Source organism: Eurosta solidaginis, chromosome 2, assembly GCF_040869045.1.
Source record: "Eurosta solidaginis isolate ZX-2024a chromosome 2, ASM4086904v1, whole genome shotgun sequence".
In the NCBI taxonomy this organism is placed as follows: Eukaryota; Metazoa; Arthropoda; class Insecta; order Diptera; family Tephritidae; genus Eurosta; species Eurosta solidaginis.
In genome coordinates, this window is record NC_090320.1 from 158,742,161 (window position 1) to 158,759,960 (window position 17,800).

The following is a 17,800-nucleotide window of genomic DNA, read 5'->3' on the forward strand; positions in this document are numbered from 1 at the left end:
TGCTGGTGGCACTCGACCTGTCAAAATCTTTTAACACAGTCAACCACGGCACGCTACTCCAGAAACCTCGCCCCTTTCCCCTTTAATAAAAATATTAACCGAAAATGACCTGAATGGTCGGCAATTTAGGAATGAAACCTCAAAGCCTAAGAGAATTAAACAGGCTCTCTTCCCCACTAGAAGAAGTTACAATAATTTCCTATGCCGACGACTGCACGATAATGGCAACGATACCTGGCCCTCCAATAGATGAATTACTTTCTAAAATAAGCAGCTATCTCCCCGGTCTTTCAAGCTTCTTCACCTCGCGAAATTTGGAACTATCACCGACAAAATCTACTCCACAACTGCTTGATCAATCCCGCATCCAAGAGGATTAAGGGAACTTCTCGACTGTGTTGAGATCCGGCAATTTCCAACACAGTCGGTGGATCCAGACAAGCATAAGGAGGCCTAGGCAAAATCTGCACAGAATCCGTAAACGCTTTTGAACCCTGTTATCGATATAGAGTATACTACTCTTGTAGAAAGAAACAAGCAAACAAAGGAGACACGATTCACCCCAACTTTGTTATGGATACTGTAACAGATTAAACTCTAACTTATCCAGAATCAACCCCGGCATACGTAATGTATGTCCTGAATGCGATGTGTCCCCACATGACACTAACCATCTTTTCATATTTAATGTGGATTTACGCCTCTAAGGCCCTTCTCCCTTTGTTCGCGCCTGTTGAAACTGCCAATTTCCTGAGGACTTTGATGACAATTTGTGAGCGGTCGCACCCATTGAACAGGGCGAAGTACTGCTAACACCACAACAACAACAACGGTAGGCTGCTAGTTTTGGTCGAGCATTTTAGACCCGTGTCATACTGGTGCTGCATATAATATTATAAAACTGGTTACGTGGGATAATAGCTGACGGGTATCTTCGTCTGAATCCAACGGATATGCCTTTGAAATATAAACGGTTACAATTTCCTGTGAAGGTTTCCTTTGCAGTCACACCCACCAAATCACAAGGCCAAACTTTCCACAATGTTGGTATTGACTTGCGTGCAGAATGTTTCACCCATGGGCACTTTTATGTTGCAATATCGAGAACTGGGAACCCTCAGAATCAAACTATACTGCTGCCTTCAGATAATAAAACTAAAAATGTAGTCTATTCGGAAGTACTTTAAGTTATAGAATTAAATAAATATCACATATGTATATTTAGAGTAATTCTTTTTCTAATATCAATAACATATCTCACGTATAATTTGTTATTATTTTGTACAACAATAAACATCCATTTTGCGAGCAACGTCGCACACGGGCTGCTAGTTATTAAATAAATCTTCCGAAAATGCCAATACGACTTTATTTAGCTATGCACGGGCGATTAAGTCCTAAAAGAACAGGTGATAAACAATTCGGTTACACAGCGCGCGTGTATGCTGGTTCTTGACCTCAGAGCAACTATTTAAAAAAAAGATTTACTGCTACAAATTATTGAATTTTTTTTTAATTTACCACATTAAAGGTTATTCCTTAAAATTTTCTTAACTCAAACGATTTTTATTTCATATGTTTAGATAACAAATGTTAGAGAAAATTTTAGTGAATAGCAACAACGATCAAATTGCTGTCTGGGCATGAAGCATATGAGGACAGAATTATGTTAAACGATGAACGAGATCTGCAGGCCACATTGTGAAAATAACTTGAAAGCTTTCCTAAGCTCATAGACTGTACAACCTCTTTGCCACCTGCACTAATTAGGAGCGTGAAGTCCGTTACAAATATTGATTTTTATTTTATTTAAATGAAAAAAAAAATACTCACAACTCGGCCTGCTTCATTATTATGCAAATTCATTTTTTCCCTCAAATTGCGGCCACGTTCTCCAGTGTCTACAAAATCACGTGAAAATTTAAAACCAAATCCGATGTTGTCCGAGCACCCTCCCCATTCCCAATCGCGAACACCCGCTACGCTGCCAGCCTGTTGACTCGCTTGCGGCGATCTCGACTGATGGCTATAATCGCAGGTGCACGATTCAATGGAACCTTCGCTACAGGCGCGAGCAATCGAATGTGTGACAGCGGCACTGGTTATGGCATAAATAAAGCCTGTCTCACGACAACCTGAAAAAATTGTTTGTAAAAAGAAAAACAAATGTGAAGTAGATGCATAACCATTATGTACGTTAAAATGACAGCCAGTAATATATAAGCTTATGTAAGTCTTTACAAACATATGTAAATTTGTCTATTACCCTGCAGTCAAAAGCCAAAGTAGTCAGCAAACATTCTAGTTCATTGACTAGAATTTTGTGGGTTTATTCATACTTGTCAGCTTTTGACTAGTTCATTGACTTTAATTTTGTGGTGTTATTCATACTAGTTAGTGTATGAGTAGTTAATTGACTAGAATTTTGTGGCGTTCATCATACTGGTCAGTTTTAGAATGGTTCATTGACTATAATTTTGTGGTGTTATTAATACTAGTTAGTATTTAAATAATTCATTTGACTAGAATTTCGTCGGTTGGCTCGAGGAAATGCGCGAGTGCTTTCTGTAGCCAATTTGCAATGCATACTTCAGTTGACAATGCTAGATATCGTCCGCACATAAACACAAGCATGACGAGTCAACCCTCACCGTTACCTCAACAGAGGTTAAAGAAGTTATTGAAAAGGCCAAGCCTTCCATATCAATAGCCCCAGACGGAAGACCTATACCGATGCCAAAACACTTTGGCCATAAGGGCATCAGTAGCCTAGGACATTTTTTCTACTTGCCGTTAAAAGCCTATGTCTTTCCAGAATAACAGAGAAAGACCGGAAACCCAGCCAGTATCTTCCGATATTATCCCTTTAGTCAGTAACGAAAACGTTTAAAACCGTTATGATTCCCTCAATTAAATGAAATTGTTCGGTTATCCAGCCATAAGCATGACTTCCGTAAAGTGCATATCACTACCATCATTCTGAACTCCATTAACACTCATAACAGGACGGCGCTAGTGCAGCTTGCCTTTTTTGACACAGTCAACCACTACTGGTTCGTTCCTTCTCCGTTAGATAGATAGATAATTTATTGAGGATTGCGCTGCGACCATTGGTCAGCACCTCATCCCATCCGACTTCCATGATGAACCCTAGCAGTTCTCTTGGCTTGAGGAATTTAATGTGGGAATGTTCTGGCCATGGTGAACCCATAAACTTAGCCCTGCGTCTTGAGATTGCGTCACATTCGTGTGTTATTCCGTTACTTTTTAGTTTTCATATATATGTACGTATTTTTATTAAAATTTATTCCAAAGTATAATGTATTGAAGTGATAAATTTTAAAGTTATATACATATGTATATATATATACATACCTTTTATATATATGAAATATAATGAATAACATAAATTTGAGCTAATTTATCAATTTTCAAGTAATTTTTCACCCCAACTGAGACTAGTATATTAAATAGTAGGATGCTGATGCAAATATCGACTAGTATGTCAACTGTTCCCTGCAGTCAAAAGCCAAAGTAGTCAGCAAACATTCTAGTTCATTGACTAGAATTTTGTGGGTTTATTCATACTAGTCAGCTTTTGAATAGCTCATTGACTATAATTTTGTGGTGTTATTCATACTAGTTAGTGTATGAGTAGTTAATTGACTAGAATTGTGTGGCGTTCATCATACTGGTCAGTTTTAGAATGGTTCATTGGCTATAATTTTGTGGTGTTATTAATACTAGTTAGTATTTAAATAATTCATTTGACTAGAATTTCGTCTGTCGGCTCGAGGAAGTGCGCGAGTGACAGGTGACAATGCTAGATATCGTCCAAATCAATGGGCACATAAACACAAGCATGACGAGTCAACCCTCACCGTTACCTCAACAGAGGTTAAAGAAGTTATTGAAAAGGACAAGCCATCCATATCAATAGTCCCAGACGGAAGACCTATACCGATGCCAAAACACCTGTGCCATGAGGGCATCAGTAGCCTAGGACATTTTTTCTACTTGTCGTTAAAAGCCTATGCCTTTCCAGAATAACAGAGAAAGACAGGAAACCCAGCCAGTATCTACCGATATTATCCCCTTAGTCAGTAACGAAAACGTTTAAATCCGTTATGATTCCCCTATTTAAATGAAATTGTTCGGTTATCCAGCCATAAGCATGACTTCCGTAAAGTGCATATCACTACCACCATTCTGAAGTCCATTAACACTCATAACAGGACGGCGTTTACACAGTCAACCACTATGGCTATGTTTTTTCTTTATTTTTATTTATTTATTTATAATAAAATTTATTATTTATTTATAATAATATCTATTTTTTCTCTTAAGAAATTTATTTAGTGAGAACATATGTAAATGAAAAAATTAATTTAAGTGAGTTATAGAAAAGAAACTAAAACAAATTATTGTTTGAAACCTTTTTTACTTTCAAGTCTGGGCAATTTCGCACGGATCTCTAATGTCGTCGCCATAACAGCCTCTACATTTTCCGGTATAACCCGTTTGGAAACGCTAGCTAGCAATTGATTATGTCGTTCCGTTCCTTGTACGTGTGATGGAATTTTTGGATCATTAAACGGTGGATCATCTTGATTTAAATATTCTTTCAATGTATCGTACGGAATGCTTCGCGTGAATGGTGGCTCAAATACGATATTTATATCATTCAAATTGATCATTTCCGTATAACTTGTGCAATTAAAGTTTATATCTAGTTTTTAAAAACTCTTAAGTTCCATTGGCTCGTCAACATCGGTTCGATAGCGTAGAATTTTCTTGATGGCACAGTCGCGCTTTTCTTTTCTATAATCAAACAACATTGATAACAAGATATTTTCCGAATGCGCATAATATGAATTATCTTTAATTACTTGATTGACAATTTTGCGTAAACGAGGTTCTAGAAATCGTGACCAACCAATGAACTTGAAAAATAATGCACTGCCGTACACGACAGAGCTGTAATACTTGATATTGAAGTACATTGGCACATAACATTTAATTATAAATTCAACCAGAATTCTTAAATTTGCATCTGGATTTTCCGTTATCACATATACTCGCAATAATCTAGCGGCCTTGGTGAGCCACCGAGAATGTACAATTTTCCCTGGTTTGATGTTAGCCAGATCCACAGGAACCACGCCGCTAGAAATTGCATGGGCCATGTCGTATAAGCACTTCGAATCGGTGGAAAATTCAATTTTTTCTGGAGCAGGGGGCATATTTTGCAACTCAATTTTCTGGAAGCCGTCCACCACCTGAAAATATATAATAATAAAATAATTAAAAATGGTTGACAATTATAATAAATGAGTGTTAGCAATAACTTACCGGAAGAGTTTCACAAGTTTCGATTTGACGGCTCAGTTTTCCGGTTGCCGATCTTAGTCCAGTGCTGGTTGATTTATCCAAAGCTTCAAACAAATGCCGAAACGGAAGTTCGTTGAAATGTAGAAGGCAAACGAACCAATGCAATGGTCTTTTTAACAGCAATTCGAATCGTCGTATAATTCCACCGTGTGGGCCAGTGTTTCTTTGCTCACCGTCAGTGCATATTCCAATTAATGCATCCAGTGATATATTTTTATCGTTGAAAAACCCATTTAATTTGGTTGTTTCGTATTCAGCGGTTTCATGTTCCAGTCTTACGTAACCAATCAATTCAGAATTGGGTTCTCTCAAAATAACAAGATGAGGTTCTTTTACCATCGTAGTATGATACTTCTCATCAATTTTATCTATAGTTAAAGTATCATCTTTTCTGCCATCGAATGAAAACGCTAACAAATTGGTATCATCTAACCGTTTGCGAAGCACTTCTTGTCTGCATTTCTCTTTTTCTCTGCGAACTTGCGATTTATCCATGATGAGAGGTTTCCCATGCTTATCTTTAATTTTAAAATCTTGCAAAAGAGCGGTTCTCAATGCTGATGCTACTCTGTCAGGCACACCAAATCTGTCACATATCAAGGCAAAGTTAAAACAATTGTATCTCTGTGTTGTGAACTTGTGCTTCTATCCATATCTTCTTGAACCGATGGCGGTGCGTATGTTGAATCATCGGGATCTTGGTATGTTCGCATTGATGACATAGACGTTGCTCCTTGCTCTTCAGTTTCCATCATAAATGCATCCATTGTTAGTCGTCTCTGATTATGTTCATCGTGCATGAACTCTTTGAGGCGTTCGGGAACCCAGCCGCATGCACATGGAGCTGCCTTCAATTCGCATTTACATGTTCCAATGTAAAAAATTGTTTCCAGAGATTTTACATACTCTGTAAATTGTTGGGTGTTGTTTCTTCTCTTGATTTGCTCTTGATACTTGTCAAGCAATTTATTAAATACACTTTTTTTCAGCATTATTTCCATACTAAGTTTTTCCCAAATTCCAATAAACTTATCTTGTACTTGAATAGTGAATGATTTATGGGAAAACTTATTTTGTTCTGTTTTAGCACGTTCGCTTAAGTAAAAATAATATCTCAAGATATCCAGATGGGTTGGTAAATTAAGATCAGTTAAATCAGTAGACACACCAAAAACAATAACATCATGCTTGGGTATATGACTCATTGGGTTTTCGATAGTTGTTGATGTAGTTGCTTTATCTTGCGGTGTTGAGGATGGTGGATTCATTGTAAACTTTTTGATTTGGAATGGTCACTTCACTTATTATTTTTTTTTTGAAATATTTTTGTATCTGAAATTAGCACTTCACACTTTGAGTTCTTCACAACGACTTAATGCATTCACAAAAACTGTTGCGTTATATATGGTCTACGAGACGAGGTAATAAGAATGAAATGGTAATTTCAATTCTACCTGCTGTGTCTTGTGGTGGCTTAAAAAAAACAGCACAAGCAATTTTACGATCTGCAATTGTGTCACAGTGATACCTTCATTTTTTAAAACGGTTGAATAAAAACCCACACAACTATGTTTACGACATGCAAATGCATCACAGTGATGCCTTGGTTTCAAAAGGGTTGTAAAAACGCAAATTTCTAATAATTTTTTTAAATTTCTTTTCTCTTACTAAGTTAAATTCATTTTTTCATTTACATATGTTCTGACTAAATAAATTTCTAAAGAGTAAAATAAACTCCAAAAAGAAAAATCATAGGCATTTCGCTGATTTTTTCATGTAAAGTGCAAAACCGGCGATTTTTTTAAATGTTTGTATGGTGAACCCCCAGGGAGGGTTCCAGGGGGTGTGCCACTGGCATCGATGGGTCGGGCCTCCAAAGTTAGTGGGGGTCGGTCATACATTTGGACTCGATTGGAGCACTCTAAATGGATCAAAGTGAGATTTTTCAAAATTTGCCCCTACCCAAAAGTTCGACCCAAATTGGGGGACATCAGAATTCGTTTTAGAGGTTTCTTATTTTGATCCCTAAAATACGATTTTCACAGAGCAATGAACGATTTTTAAATCGACCCGCCCTAATACATATGTATATATATACATACCTTTATATATATTGTAACGAATTTATTTGCAAATCCTCTTATTTGCCCTTCTGCTAAGTTCGAATTACTAAACTGTTGAATAAATAACTCCAATGTTGAATAATGGAAAAACGGCCTTTATTACAGTACTTCGCAATAACACTTATACTTTGCAACTAGCTTGCTTAGCAACCAAACTGATTGATAGCTCAAATGAAGCTCTACTATTCAAAATAATACTGCTATTGCTCGCTAGATAGCGTCTTAATCGAAACTGCCTATAGCGCCTCTAGCGCTGATGCTTTTATACTCTGTGATTTCCTCGTGGCATCTTCTAGGCGCTTCCAGAATTTTACTTAGTTAGTTATACATTTCTCAGCTACAACTACAGATGTATAATTTCTCATTTGAGTAATACTTGCACAAATTATTGCCCTCTCTTGTGACAACTCAGATAAGATATATGCATGTGTTTGTGCATTGCTTCTCCGCTGTTCGTATACGTACATATGTGTAAACGCAATTATTGATTCGTTTATGTAGATACATAATGATTGAATTATTGATGTGAATTCACGTCACTGCTTAGCATCGGCTTAGAGATAGCAGCACCCCTTAGTTTTGCTAATATTCGTAACAATATGAAATATAATGAATAACATAAATTTGAGCTAATTTATCAATTTTCAAGTAATTTTTCAACCCAACTGAGACTAGTATATTAAATAGTAGGATGCTGATGGAAATATCGACTAGTATGTCAACTGTTATTACATTGATGCATAGACTGAGTAGTATGCCAACTGGTATGTTGATGTTGAATACACTGACTAGTAGACTGGGTCGAAAAAAAAGTTGCTAATGCCCGCCCCTAAATTTGAAGATTATTTGTTGTTAGCTGACATAATCATGTGAAAAAGACTTCATAGCTTAAAAGGACATTAAACGGAAATGTGGAGCTTCTCAAGAAAAAATAATGACATATCAATTTTAAAAATCGGTCATCAAATAACCAAGTTACAACGAAAAAACCTTTTTGGCTGTGTTTCGAAAGATCAAAAAAAATTAAAAAAAATTTTTCCGAAACCCTCTCAACATAATAGAAGAATACTAGTTTGCCAAAAAACTATACTAGTATGAGTTCTGTCTTTTTTCCATATTACCAACTGGTATTTTTAACACGGCGATGTCCTACGAAATATCAATTGCCAGCCTCTGCATCAGCATCATACCAATTGACAAACTAGTCATTATATACACCAACATCATATCAGATGACATACTAGTCAGCATACCCATCAGACTCATACCAATTAACATACTATTCAGCCTTTGCGCCAGCATTATACCAGATGGCATACTAGTTATTATATACACCAATATCATACCAATTGACATACTAGTCAGTAAACTGGGTTGGTCCCCATACAAAAAAAAAGTTGCTAATGTCCGCCCCTAAATTTGAAGATTATGTTGAGAGGGTTTCGAAAAATTTTTTTTAATTTTTTTTGATCCTTCGAAATACAGCCAAAAAGGTTTTTTCGTTGTAACTTGGTTATTTGACGACCGATTTTTAAAATTGATATGTCATTATTTTGGCCTGGAGAAGCTCCACATTTCCGTTTAATGCCCTGTTAAGCTACGAAGTCGTTTTCACATGATTAGGTCAGCTAAAAAAATTTTACCCGCCCTAATGTATGTTTTTTTCCTTAACCAAAAGAAAGTACTTAAAAATTCAAGAAAATGTTGCTTTGAAACCATATTACTAAAATAATAAACAAAGAAGTTATAGCACTTTCAATATTTATTGCAACTGTTATTTAACCTGATTCTTATTATACTTAGACCTGAAACTCATGATATTTTTGTAGGAAAAATTGCAGGGTTTAGATTGAAAAGTTAATAAAGATATGCCAAATATCAGGAATAGGGGAAGTCAAAGTAAATAAGTGAGTCAAACCTGTAGTTTCGTATTTATAATAATAACGTTATGCGACAAAATCAACTTTTTTTCTGGGTATTGGACAAAACCCACTTTTTTGTAGAGATTGAGGCTTAAGTAAGCAAAGTACTATCTCCGTTTTTCCCACATTAAATCCCTCAAGCCAAGAGAACTGCTAGGGTTCAGCATGGAAGTCGGATGGGATGAGGTGCTGACCAAAGGTCGCAGTGCAATCCTCAATAAATTATCTATCTATCTAACGGAGAAGGGACGAACCAGTAGTGCGAGCTGCACTAGCGCCGTCCTGTTATGAGTGTTAATGGAGTTCAGAATGGTGGTAGTGATATGCACTTTACGGAAGTCATGCTTATGGCTGGATAACCGAACAATTTCATTTAATTGAGGGAATCATAACGGCTTTAAACGTTTTCGTTACTGACTAAAGGGATAATATCGGTAGATACTGGTTGGGTTTCCGGTCTTTCTCTGTTATTCTGTAAAGGCATCGGTTTGTAACGACAAGTAGAAAAAATGTCCTAGGCTACTGATGCCCTCATGGCACAGATGTTTTGGCATCGGTATAAGTCTTCCGTCTGGGACTATTGATATGGATGGTTTGGCCTTTTCAATAACTTCTTTAACCTCTGTTGAGGTAACGGAGAGGGTTGACTCGTCATGCTTGTGTTTATGTGCCCGTTGATTTGGACGATATCTAGCATTGTCAACTGAAGTATGCATTGGAAATTGGCTACAGAAAGCACTCGCGCATTTCCTCGAGCCGACAGACGAAATTATAGTCAAATGAATTATTTAAATACTAACTAGTATTAATAACACCACAAAATTATAGCCAATGAACTAGAGTTGGGTCGTTTTGTTCTGAACTTGTTCAATTGACCGGGTCTCTCAACTGAACAAGTGAACTAGATCTTCAATTTCGGTTCTATTTGTTCTTTTAGTTCATTTGTTCTTTTAGTTCGTTTTATCTAATGTTATTCTTTCTCTCATATCGTTCGCGAACATACATACGTAAATTCATACATACATACGCAGAAATTCACAGTGAGCACGAATGTCGATGATGCCACTTACACTAAAGATATGTGTGGTCACCTTTGTGTGTGGCACTGCTACATACACATTTAAATATACCTACACAAAGCATTGCTGCATACACACGCCAATCTATACTTGTAGGCTTTTTCCGCGAGGGCGAGCAGCAGTGAACAAATTTGCTTAAAAAAAAAACAAGAACAAATGAACAAAAAGAACAACTTGTTCGTTCATCAGAAAAAGAACGAAAGATTCGAATCTCTGAAATGAACGAAAAAGCAAAACTCTACAATGAACCATTCTAAAACTGACCATTATGATGAACGCCACACAATTCTAGTCAATTAACTACTCATACACTAACTAGTATGAATAACACCACAAAATTATAGTCAATGAATTATTCAAAAGCTGACTAGTATGAATAAACCCACAAAATTCTAGTCAATGAACTAGAATGTTTGCTAACTACTTTGGCTTTTGACTGCAGGGTTGGTTGGTATGATGCTGATGCAGAGGCTGGCAATTGATATTTCGTAGGACATCGCCGTGTTAAAAATACCAGTTGCTACTATGGAAAAAAGACAGAACTCATACTAGTTGGGATTTTTGGCAAACTAGTATTATTCTAGTATACAACTAGTTGGTTTGACTGCAGGGTAGGTCTGTCCTTATTAAAATGTTTAAGTATCTTTTGAACATAGTAAATTATAGATGCATATGAGTCGATACATATCAAAGTTATTAAGGGGATTAAAGATTTTTTGCAAATGGTCTAGAATTATTGCATTGTAAATTTGTGTGGTATTTTTTTTACAATAAACTAACAAAATACACGGCTTTGTATTTGCTACGTCATGGAAAATACGAAACATCCAAAAAAATGTGTGTGGGAGTTTTCCTTTTTTATTGCGCAGACTTGAAAAATCAGCAAAGCAGTCCTGCTTCCTTAATTCACCGCAAACATGCGGGTTGTCAATCATGTACGGCTTTCGAAAATCAAGAATGCAAGCATTGAACAGTACTCGTGGCTCTAGACCTGCCCAAAGGGTTTTGCTCTGGCAATCCCGGTAAGTTACTGCAACACTTGGAAGGGTCTGCCCTTCCACCTGTCCTCAAAAAGTGGACGGCAAACTATTTGTATGGTCGCCAGGCAGTTTGGCTAAGACGAATTAAACAAGGGGTACCGCAGGGTACTACGCTTTATCCATTTTTGCTTAATTTTTATATTGGTAAGCTTCCTTCATCCGCCAAAAAGAGTTACTATTGTTTCCTACGCCGATGCCTGCATAATTATTATTATCAACATGCACTGGCCCTTTCATCGTAGAGAAATACTGTAAAATTATCAACTATCTCCCTAGTGTTTCTAGGTGTTTCGTACTTCGGTATTATCCTAGCATTATCAACGACCAAGTATTATGCGACCTTTTTTATGACGTCCACGTCGATGACATTACTCTACCGACTGCCCTCCAACCAAAAATATTGGATACGACGTTCTATAATTTCCGTCACTATACAGCATGCAACCGCCATTGCGCCAAATGCCTAGAAGAAATCGTAGGAGGAAGCTGTCAATACGGCTCAACTTCCACGGGATGTCCTCCTTATGACGCCAGAACATCTTCTTCACAAAGAAGCGGGAAAACTCCACATAAGAAAATCTGAAACTCCCTTCGGAAAAAGAATTGTTAAAAATCAATGCAAATTTTGAGAGACCTATAGCTTGTATTTTTTCAAGCTAAAGTTCATTGTCCTACAAAATTGCATACTCAAAAGATTCAGAGAAGTCCAAATAAAGAACAAGGCGTTACCACATATTTTACTGGCAAAATTTTTATCAGCAATCAGAGTACGAAAAGTTATTCGCCATTTTCGTAACCGGTTAGAAGAATGATGTCAGCAGCTTAGAATAAGGGTGTAAGACAACAAATTTTACTTGTTGTTGTTGTAGCAGTGCTTTGCCCCATCCAATATGTGCCACCACTCACAAATCGTCATCAATATCCTCTAACAGGAGTCCAAGGAAACTTGCAGTTTCAACAAGGGTGAACCAGAGTAAGAGGGATATTAGGCATTGGTTAGACATTGCAATTGAAAAGATGGTTTGCATGTATCTTTAAGAACGGGGTTGGACAATTCCTGGCATAGACGACTTTTTGAGGATATCACTGAGGACCTGTTTGTGATTTTCTTCTAAAAAGGGCTGTATTCTCAGGTGCTCTATTTCCTCATATTGCTTGCGGAGATGACTTCTCAAGCCCCTGGGAGGCGGGGCATGTTCAATCAAGTGTATCTTGGGATGCCAAGGTTTCTGGGTAATCAACAGAAACTATTTGGTCAGCATTTCTTTTCTCTCCCTAATCGTGAATACTCTCTTCTGGGGACATAAGAAGATAGCCCGTAGCGGTACTGAGAGCAGTGTTTTCAAACCTTTAGGCTTGGCGACAATATCAGAGACGCGTAGCATGCAAGCGGCCCGCTATTTGTTTTATAAGTGGTAATGAGCGCCTCTTTGCCTTTATCCCAGATGCTGCTGGCAAGAGATTTAAGGATTTTGTTACGACTCTGGATTTTAGGTATAGTTGCGGGTGTATGTTGCCAAAATGCCTTGTCACACCCAGTATTATTGGGTGTTGGACAGTCGGTAGCGTAATGCCATCATTGCGGATGTCCAATATGGTTGACATTTGTCATGCAAAATAAAAATAAATAAATAAATGTAAGGCGCGATAACCTCCGAAGAGATTTTAGCCGCGCTTCTCTTCAAATTTGCGTCGTGCTCCTTTTAGTTTTTCCTACAAATTGGCTGGATAGGACCTACTTGTTTAATGCCGACTCCGAACGGCATCTGCAAGGCAGATGACTTTTCACTGAAAAGCTTTACATGGAAGAAATACAATCGGAATTCTTTCCAAACACTACCAAGGGGCGACCCCGCTTAGAACAATTATCTTCTAATTGAAAAAACTTGTTTCTAAAATTTTGATGTTGCTTTGCCCGGGACTGGAACCCAGGATGTTCGGTGTGGTGGGTGGTGCACGCTACCATCAAACAACGGCGGTCGCATTTGCCATGTCCATGTTATAAATACTGTCGCCGATGATTTGGTCGGTGACAATGTCTGGTTTCGTGATGCGAAAAAACTAAAGAGATCAAGGAGATAGTTGTTTATTTTATTACATAGCTCATCGATGGGTGGCCCGGGACCTGCAGTCATTATCGTGCAGTCATCGGCGTAGGATACAATGGTGACTCCTTCTGGTAGCGAAGAGAGCTTCGATATGTATAATTGTCTAATTCTTCTTGATTTAGATGTTACGTTACTGCATTGCATGGATGCCTGCCGACCAGAAAGATAAGTTGTGGTCCACCTTTTGAGACTTGGAGGATGGGAGGATCCTGGACTACTGGCGATACAAGAGATATCGGACGATAAAATTCTACTACGTTAGCTAGTTTAGTAGCGGTACCGCCGTTTCCCATTTTTTGGGGATGACAAAGGTGGACGAAGACAGGTTGAAGAAATGTGCTAGATATTTAAATCCCTCATTGCCAAGATTTTTAAGCATCGACATAGGCATGCCGTCAGGGCCTACTGCTTGAGATGGTTTAGCATGATCGATGGCATCTTCAACCTCATTGGCGGTGATAGTAATAGGGGACGCGCTGTGTTTGTGCTTGTGTTCGCGTCTATTGGCCCGCCGTTTAGCCTTGTAAATTATGGGATGCATAACATTTTGTCGGCAGAAAACACTCGCCCACTTTTTCGCATTCGACAGCACTATGTCGCCAAAGGCGATGGACATTTCGTCGTTGTGCTTAGTCGGGCTTGATATTGATTTTTCGGTGGACCATAGCTTACCTACATAGGCAGAGAAGTTACAATTCTGCATTTGTTCCTCGCATTTCACCCGCTTGTGTTTATCCACAAGCTGTCTGATGTGTTGATTTATGTACCTTATTTGGGGGTCGCCATGGTCGTACTGTCGTATTAGATCACGCTCCCTCGCTAAAGTTGTTTCCTCTGCTGGAAAGTATTGCTGCATTACCGGGATTCTTCCAGCGGGAATGAAACGGGCCTACGCGGATTCAATGATCTTGCGGAACGCACGCTCTACGTGACGGGCATCTGTCGAGATGGGAGGGCAGCAAGGCCCTTTTTAGTAAATTTTTTGTACTCATATCTAACACTTTAACGCATTACTGCCGGATGGGTATTTAAATACCCACAAAATATATTGACATAGAAGTCGTGAAATATATTGGCTTAAATATTCCTCAGGAAAAACTGGAGAAATCAAGAGAGATGCTTACCCTGTTTCAAGAAAAAGGAAATTCTACTTGGAAGAAGTATTGCCTGCAGGTCAAGGGTGAGGAATTTTCAAAAATTTAAATGTGGACTTTTGAAACTTTTCAGCTTGAAAATAAAGAAAACCTGAAAATTGTATTTTAAGAATTTTTCCCCCAATATTTTCTATTTTTATAAAGAAAAAAGATTTCTTATGCTAAACCTGCAGAGACCCAACAGCCCATTATCCTGACATGGGTATTTAAATACTCAAAAGGCAGAAGGTTATAATGTATGGAAAAAATATTTGTGAGATGAAAAGCTCTTTTTACGCATAAACGACCTGTTTTCAGTTTTATTGTTAGTTCGTACTTTAATAAATCAAAATATTTTTTGTGGTGAATCAGTACGTAATTTTTTTGCAAATAAAATTGCGTTTTAGCGCCATATTGTGGCAGCAAGCAAACCTGGTCAGCTTGTCTATAAAATGATCATAACCGTATTTACGCATGAAAGATTGTGTTATTAACGCTTCTGCAACTTTTACGGAAGTCAAATTGACGCATAAGTAGATTTGTCATATTTCGCGAACAAAGCTTAAATTTTTCACGCGTTCACCATTGCTATATAATATATTAATATTTTGGTCAAACACAGAATCGCATGAGCCCCGGGGTTTCTTCATCATATCTTTTATGCCTAATAAAGGAGCATTTTTGATGCGGATATAACGTACAGTTTCAGTTGCACAATATCCGAGAGAATTCAATTAGCACATAAGTCCACTTCTGCCTGCAGTTAATCACAAATGTATAACTTTTCTTCTTTTGTCAACATTTTATAAACTTTTTGGTACGAAGTACTCTATATGAAGCCCGCGTTATTTTAAAATTTTTTTCTTCAACACTTTACAAAACAGCTGATTTGAACTATCACTTCTGACCGGATAACGGTTGTCTCATGGTTCAATTATGTACAGGTTGGCTCATCTCATCAGCTGATTTTATTTATGTCATTGCATGGTCGAAGGGATTGTCAAAAGGAGATGGCAAACTCAAAATGAAACCAACACATTGGCAACATTTTACTTACACATACAAAAACTGCTAAGTTTTATGTTTCCATTCCATACCATTCGCACCAACACCAATACACAGATTTTGACAATTTGAACAGACATATTTTGTTGCTTTACAGATGAGCCAACCTGTATATAGTTGAACCATGGGTTGTCTTTATCAACAAATTTTACAGACACCCAGTACTCCTATTAGCCTATTGGGCATTTAAATAAACATTGCATCTCACGTACACCGAAAGTTGCACATCTGAAATTTCGCACAGTAAATTCTATGGTAAATATAAGCTAATCTAAGTATGAATTTAAAAACAAATCGCACAGCGGATTCTATGGGCAGGCAGTAATGGGTTCAAATCTCAAAGGACTGCCAAACAGCCGAAGAAACACGTTCAGTTAATGAAGGGAACAAATTTATAATCAGTTATCGGTTTGTTCGGAGACTTACCACTCAACGGTTGATCAACGGTGTTTGCTACAACAAACGTGACTACTGTAGCTGTTTGGTCATGGTACATTTTTACATATATATATATGAGAGCGGGTCAAATTTTTTGCCCATCAGGAGTATAGCAAAAACGTAATCTACAGGTCATTCTAAGAAAAATTGCTGCAGACACCATAGCTCTAAGTCCGATTTCGAGGTCCCCACTTTTACAAAATAGATATTTTGCATTTGAATGTAGGGTTTGGCCAAAAAATCTTCATAGCTTCTGATAGAATTATAGGAAAAATATCATATTGGGCTTACTTTAAAGGTTATTACTTTTTTTTTTTTAATTTTTTTCTACTAAAACGAATTCGAAAAAAGAAAAACTGTCTGAATGAAAGTTTTTGGAAATATTCTGAACTTATTTTAGCTGTAAAGAAAAAAAAATTTTCTATAAGAAATTTGTTAAAAATGATAATATAATAGTTAAAAGTTTATTTTAGGCTAATTTCTCATAATTTAAGCTTGATATCTCTACTAAAATTCAAAAACACTATAGACATTAATACAGATTCTAAAATTTACGTAAAATACCTTTAAAGTAAGCCCAGTATGACATATTTCCTATAATTCTGTCAGAAGCTATGAAGATATTTGGCCAAACCCTATATTCAAATGCAAAATATCTATTTTGCAAAAGTGGGGACCTCAAATTTGGACTTAGAGCTATGGTGTCTTCAGCAATTTTTCTTAGAATCATCTGTAGATTACATTATTGCTATACTATTGATGGGAAAAAATACATCCATACAATTTGACCCGCTCTAATATATATGTATTTATTTGTCTAAGACATAATAAAGTAGAAAATGCGTATATGTACATATATTGAGAAAAAGGGTATAGCTTTCATGATAAATTGTATTTACGCATACTATATATTGTGAGTATATAAAATGAACTAAAAAAATCAAAAGGGGGATAGACGCAATATAAATATCATCTCGATGGTTTGCAAAAGATAAGAAAAGGGCATGCGCATCTGGCTCATATGTGAGAGTTTTAGGTTTGTAATTTTTTCTTTCGTACGCTAAAATATTTTAATTTCTACATGTTGGCTTTACATACTTACATAAAGAATCATATGCAGTCTGGGGTGTGCCTTAGTTTGCCCCTTTATCCAACAAGAAAATGTGTTCCGAGAAAATATTTTCAGAGTGTGCATCCATCCAAAACAGCACATTTCATTTGTGTAGTATTCGACATTGCGATGAAGAATATTTGGCATAGTAAAATACTTGGCGAAGCTCGAATTTTTTATGTGTATTTTATTTTCCGGCCGCCGTGGTAGCGAGATCCGCCTACCACACCGAAAATCCTGTGTTCACGCCAGAGATATACGCCGCCACCGTCGCCCATTTTTGTCGCTTTTCGCATGCCGTCGCCGAATGTCTTAAATATCGCAGCGTTCGGTGAGTTACCATATTTTCTACTCATTTAAGACTGTCTAGGCCATTTTGGTGTTCGTGTC

General features: G+C 37.3%; 1 protein-coding gene across 3 annotated transcripts in view; it reads right to left on the minus strand.

Annotated features, from left to right (window-relative positions):
* wg (wingless) overlaps nt 1-17,800 on the minus strand; it is a 336,654-nt gene that overhangs the window by 113,925 nt on the left and 204,929 nt on the right. For all 3 annotated transcript variants that reach the window (XR_010949684.1, XM_067766362.1, XM_067766361.1), the window contains exon 3: nt 1,834-2,135. Coding sequence is in view for 2 of the 3 variants with exons in the window: in XM_067766362.1 (XP_067622463.1) it covers nt 1,834-2,135 (302 nt within the window). In the remaining variant the exon portion in view is untranslated. The remainder of the gene's footprint in view (nt 1-1,833; nt 2,136-17,800) is intronic.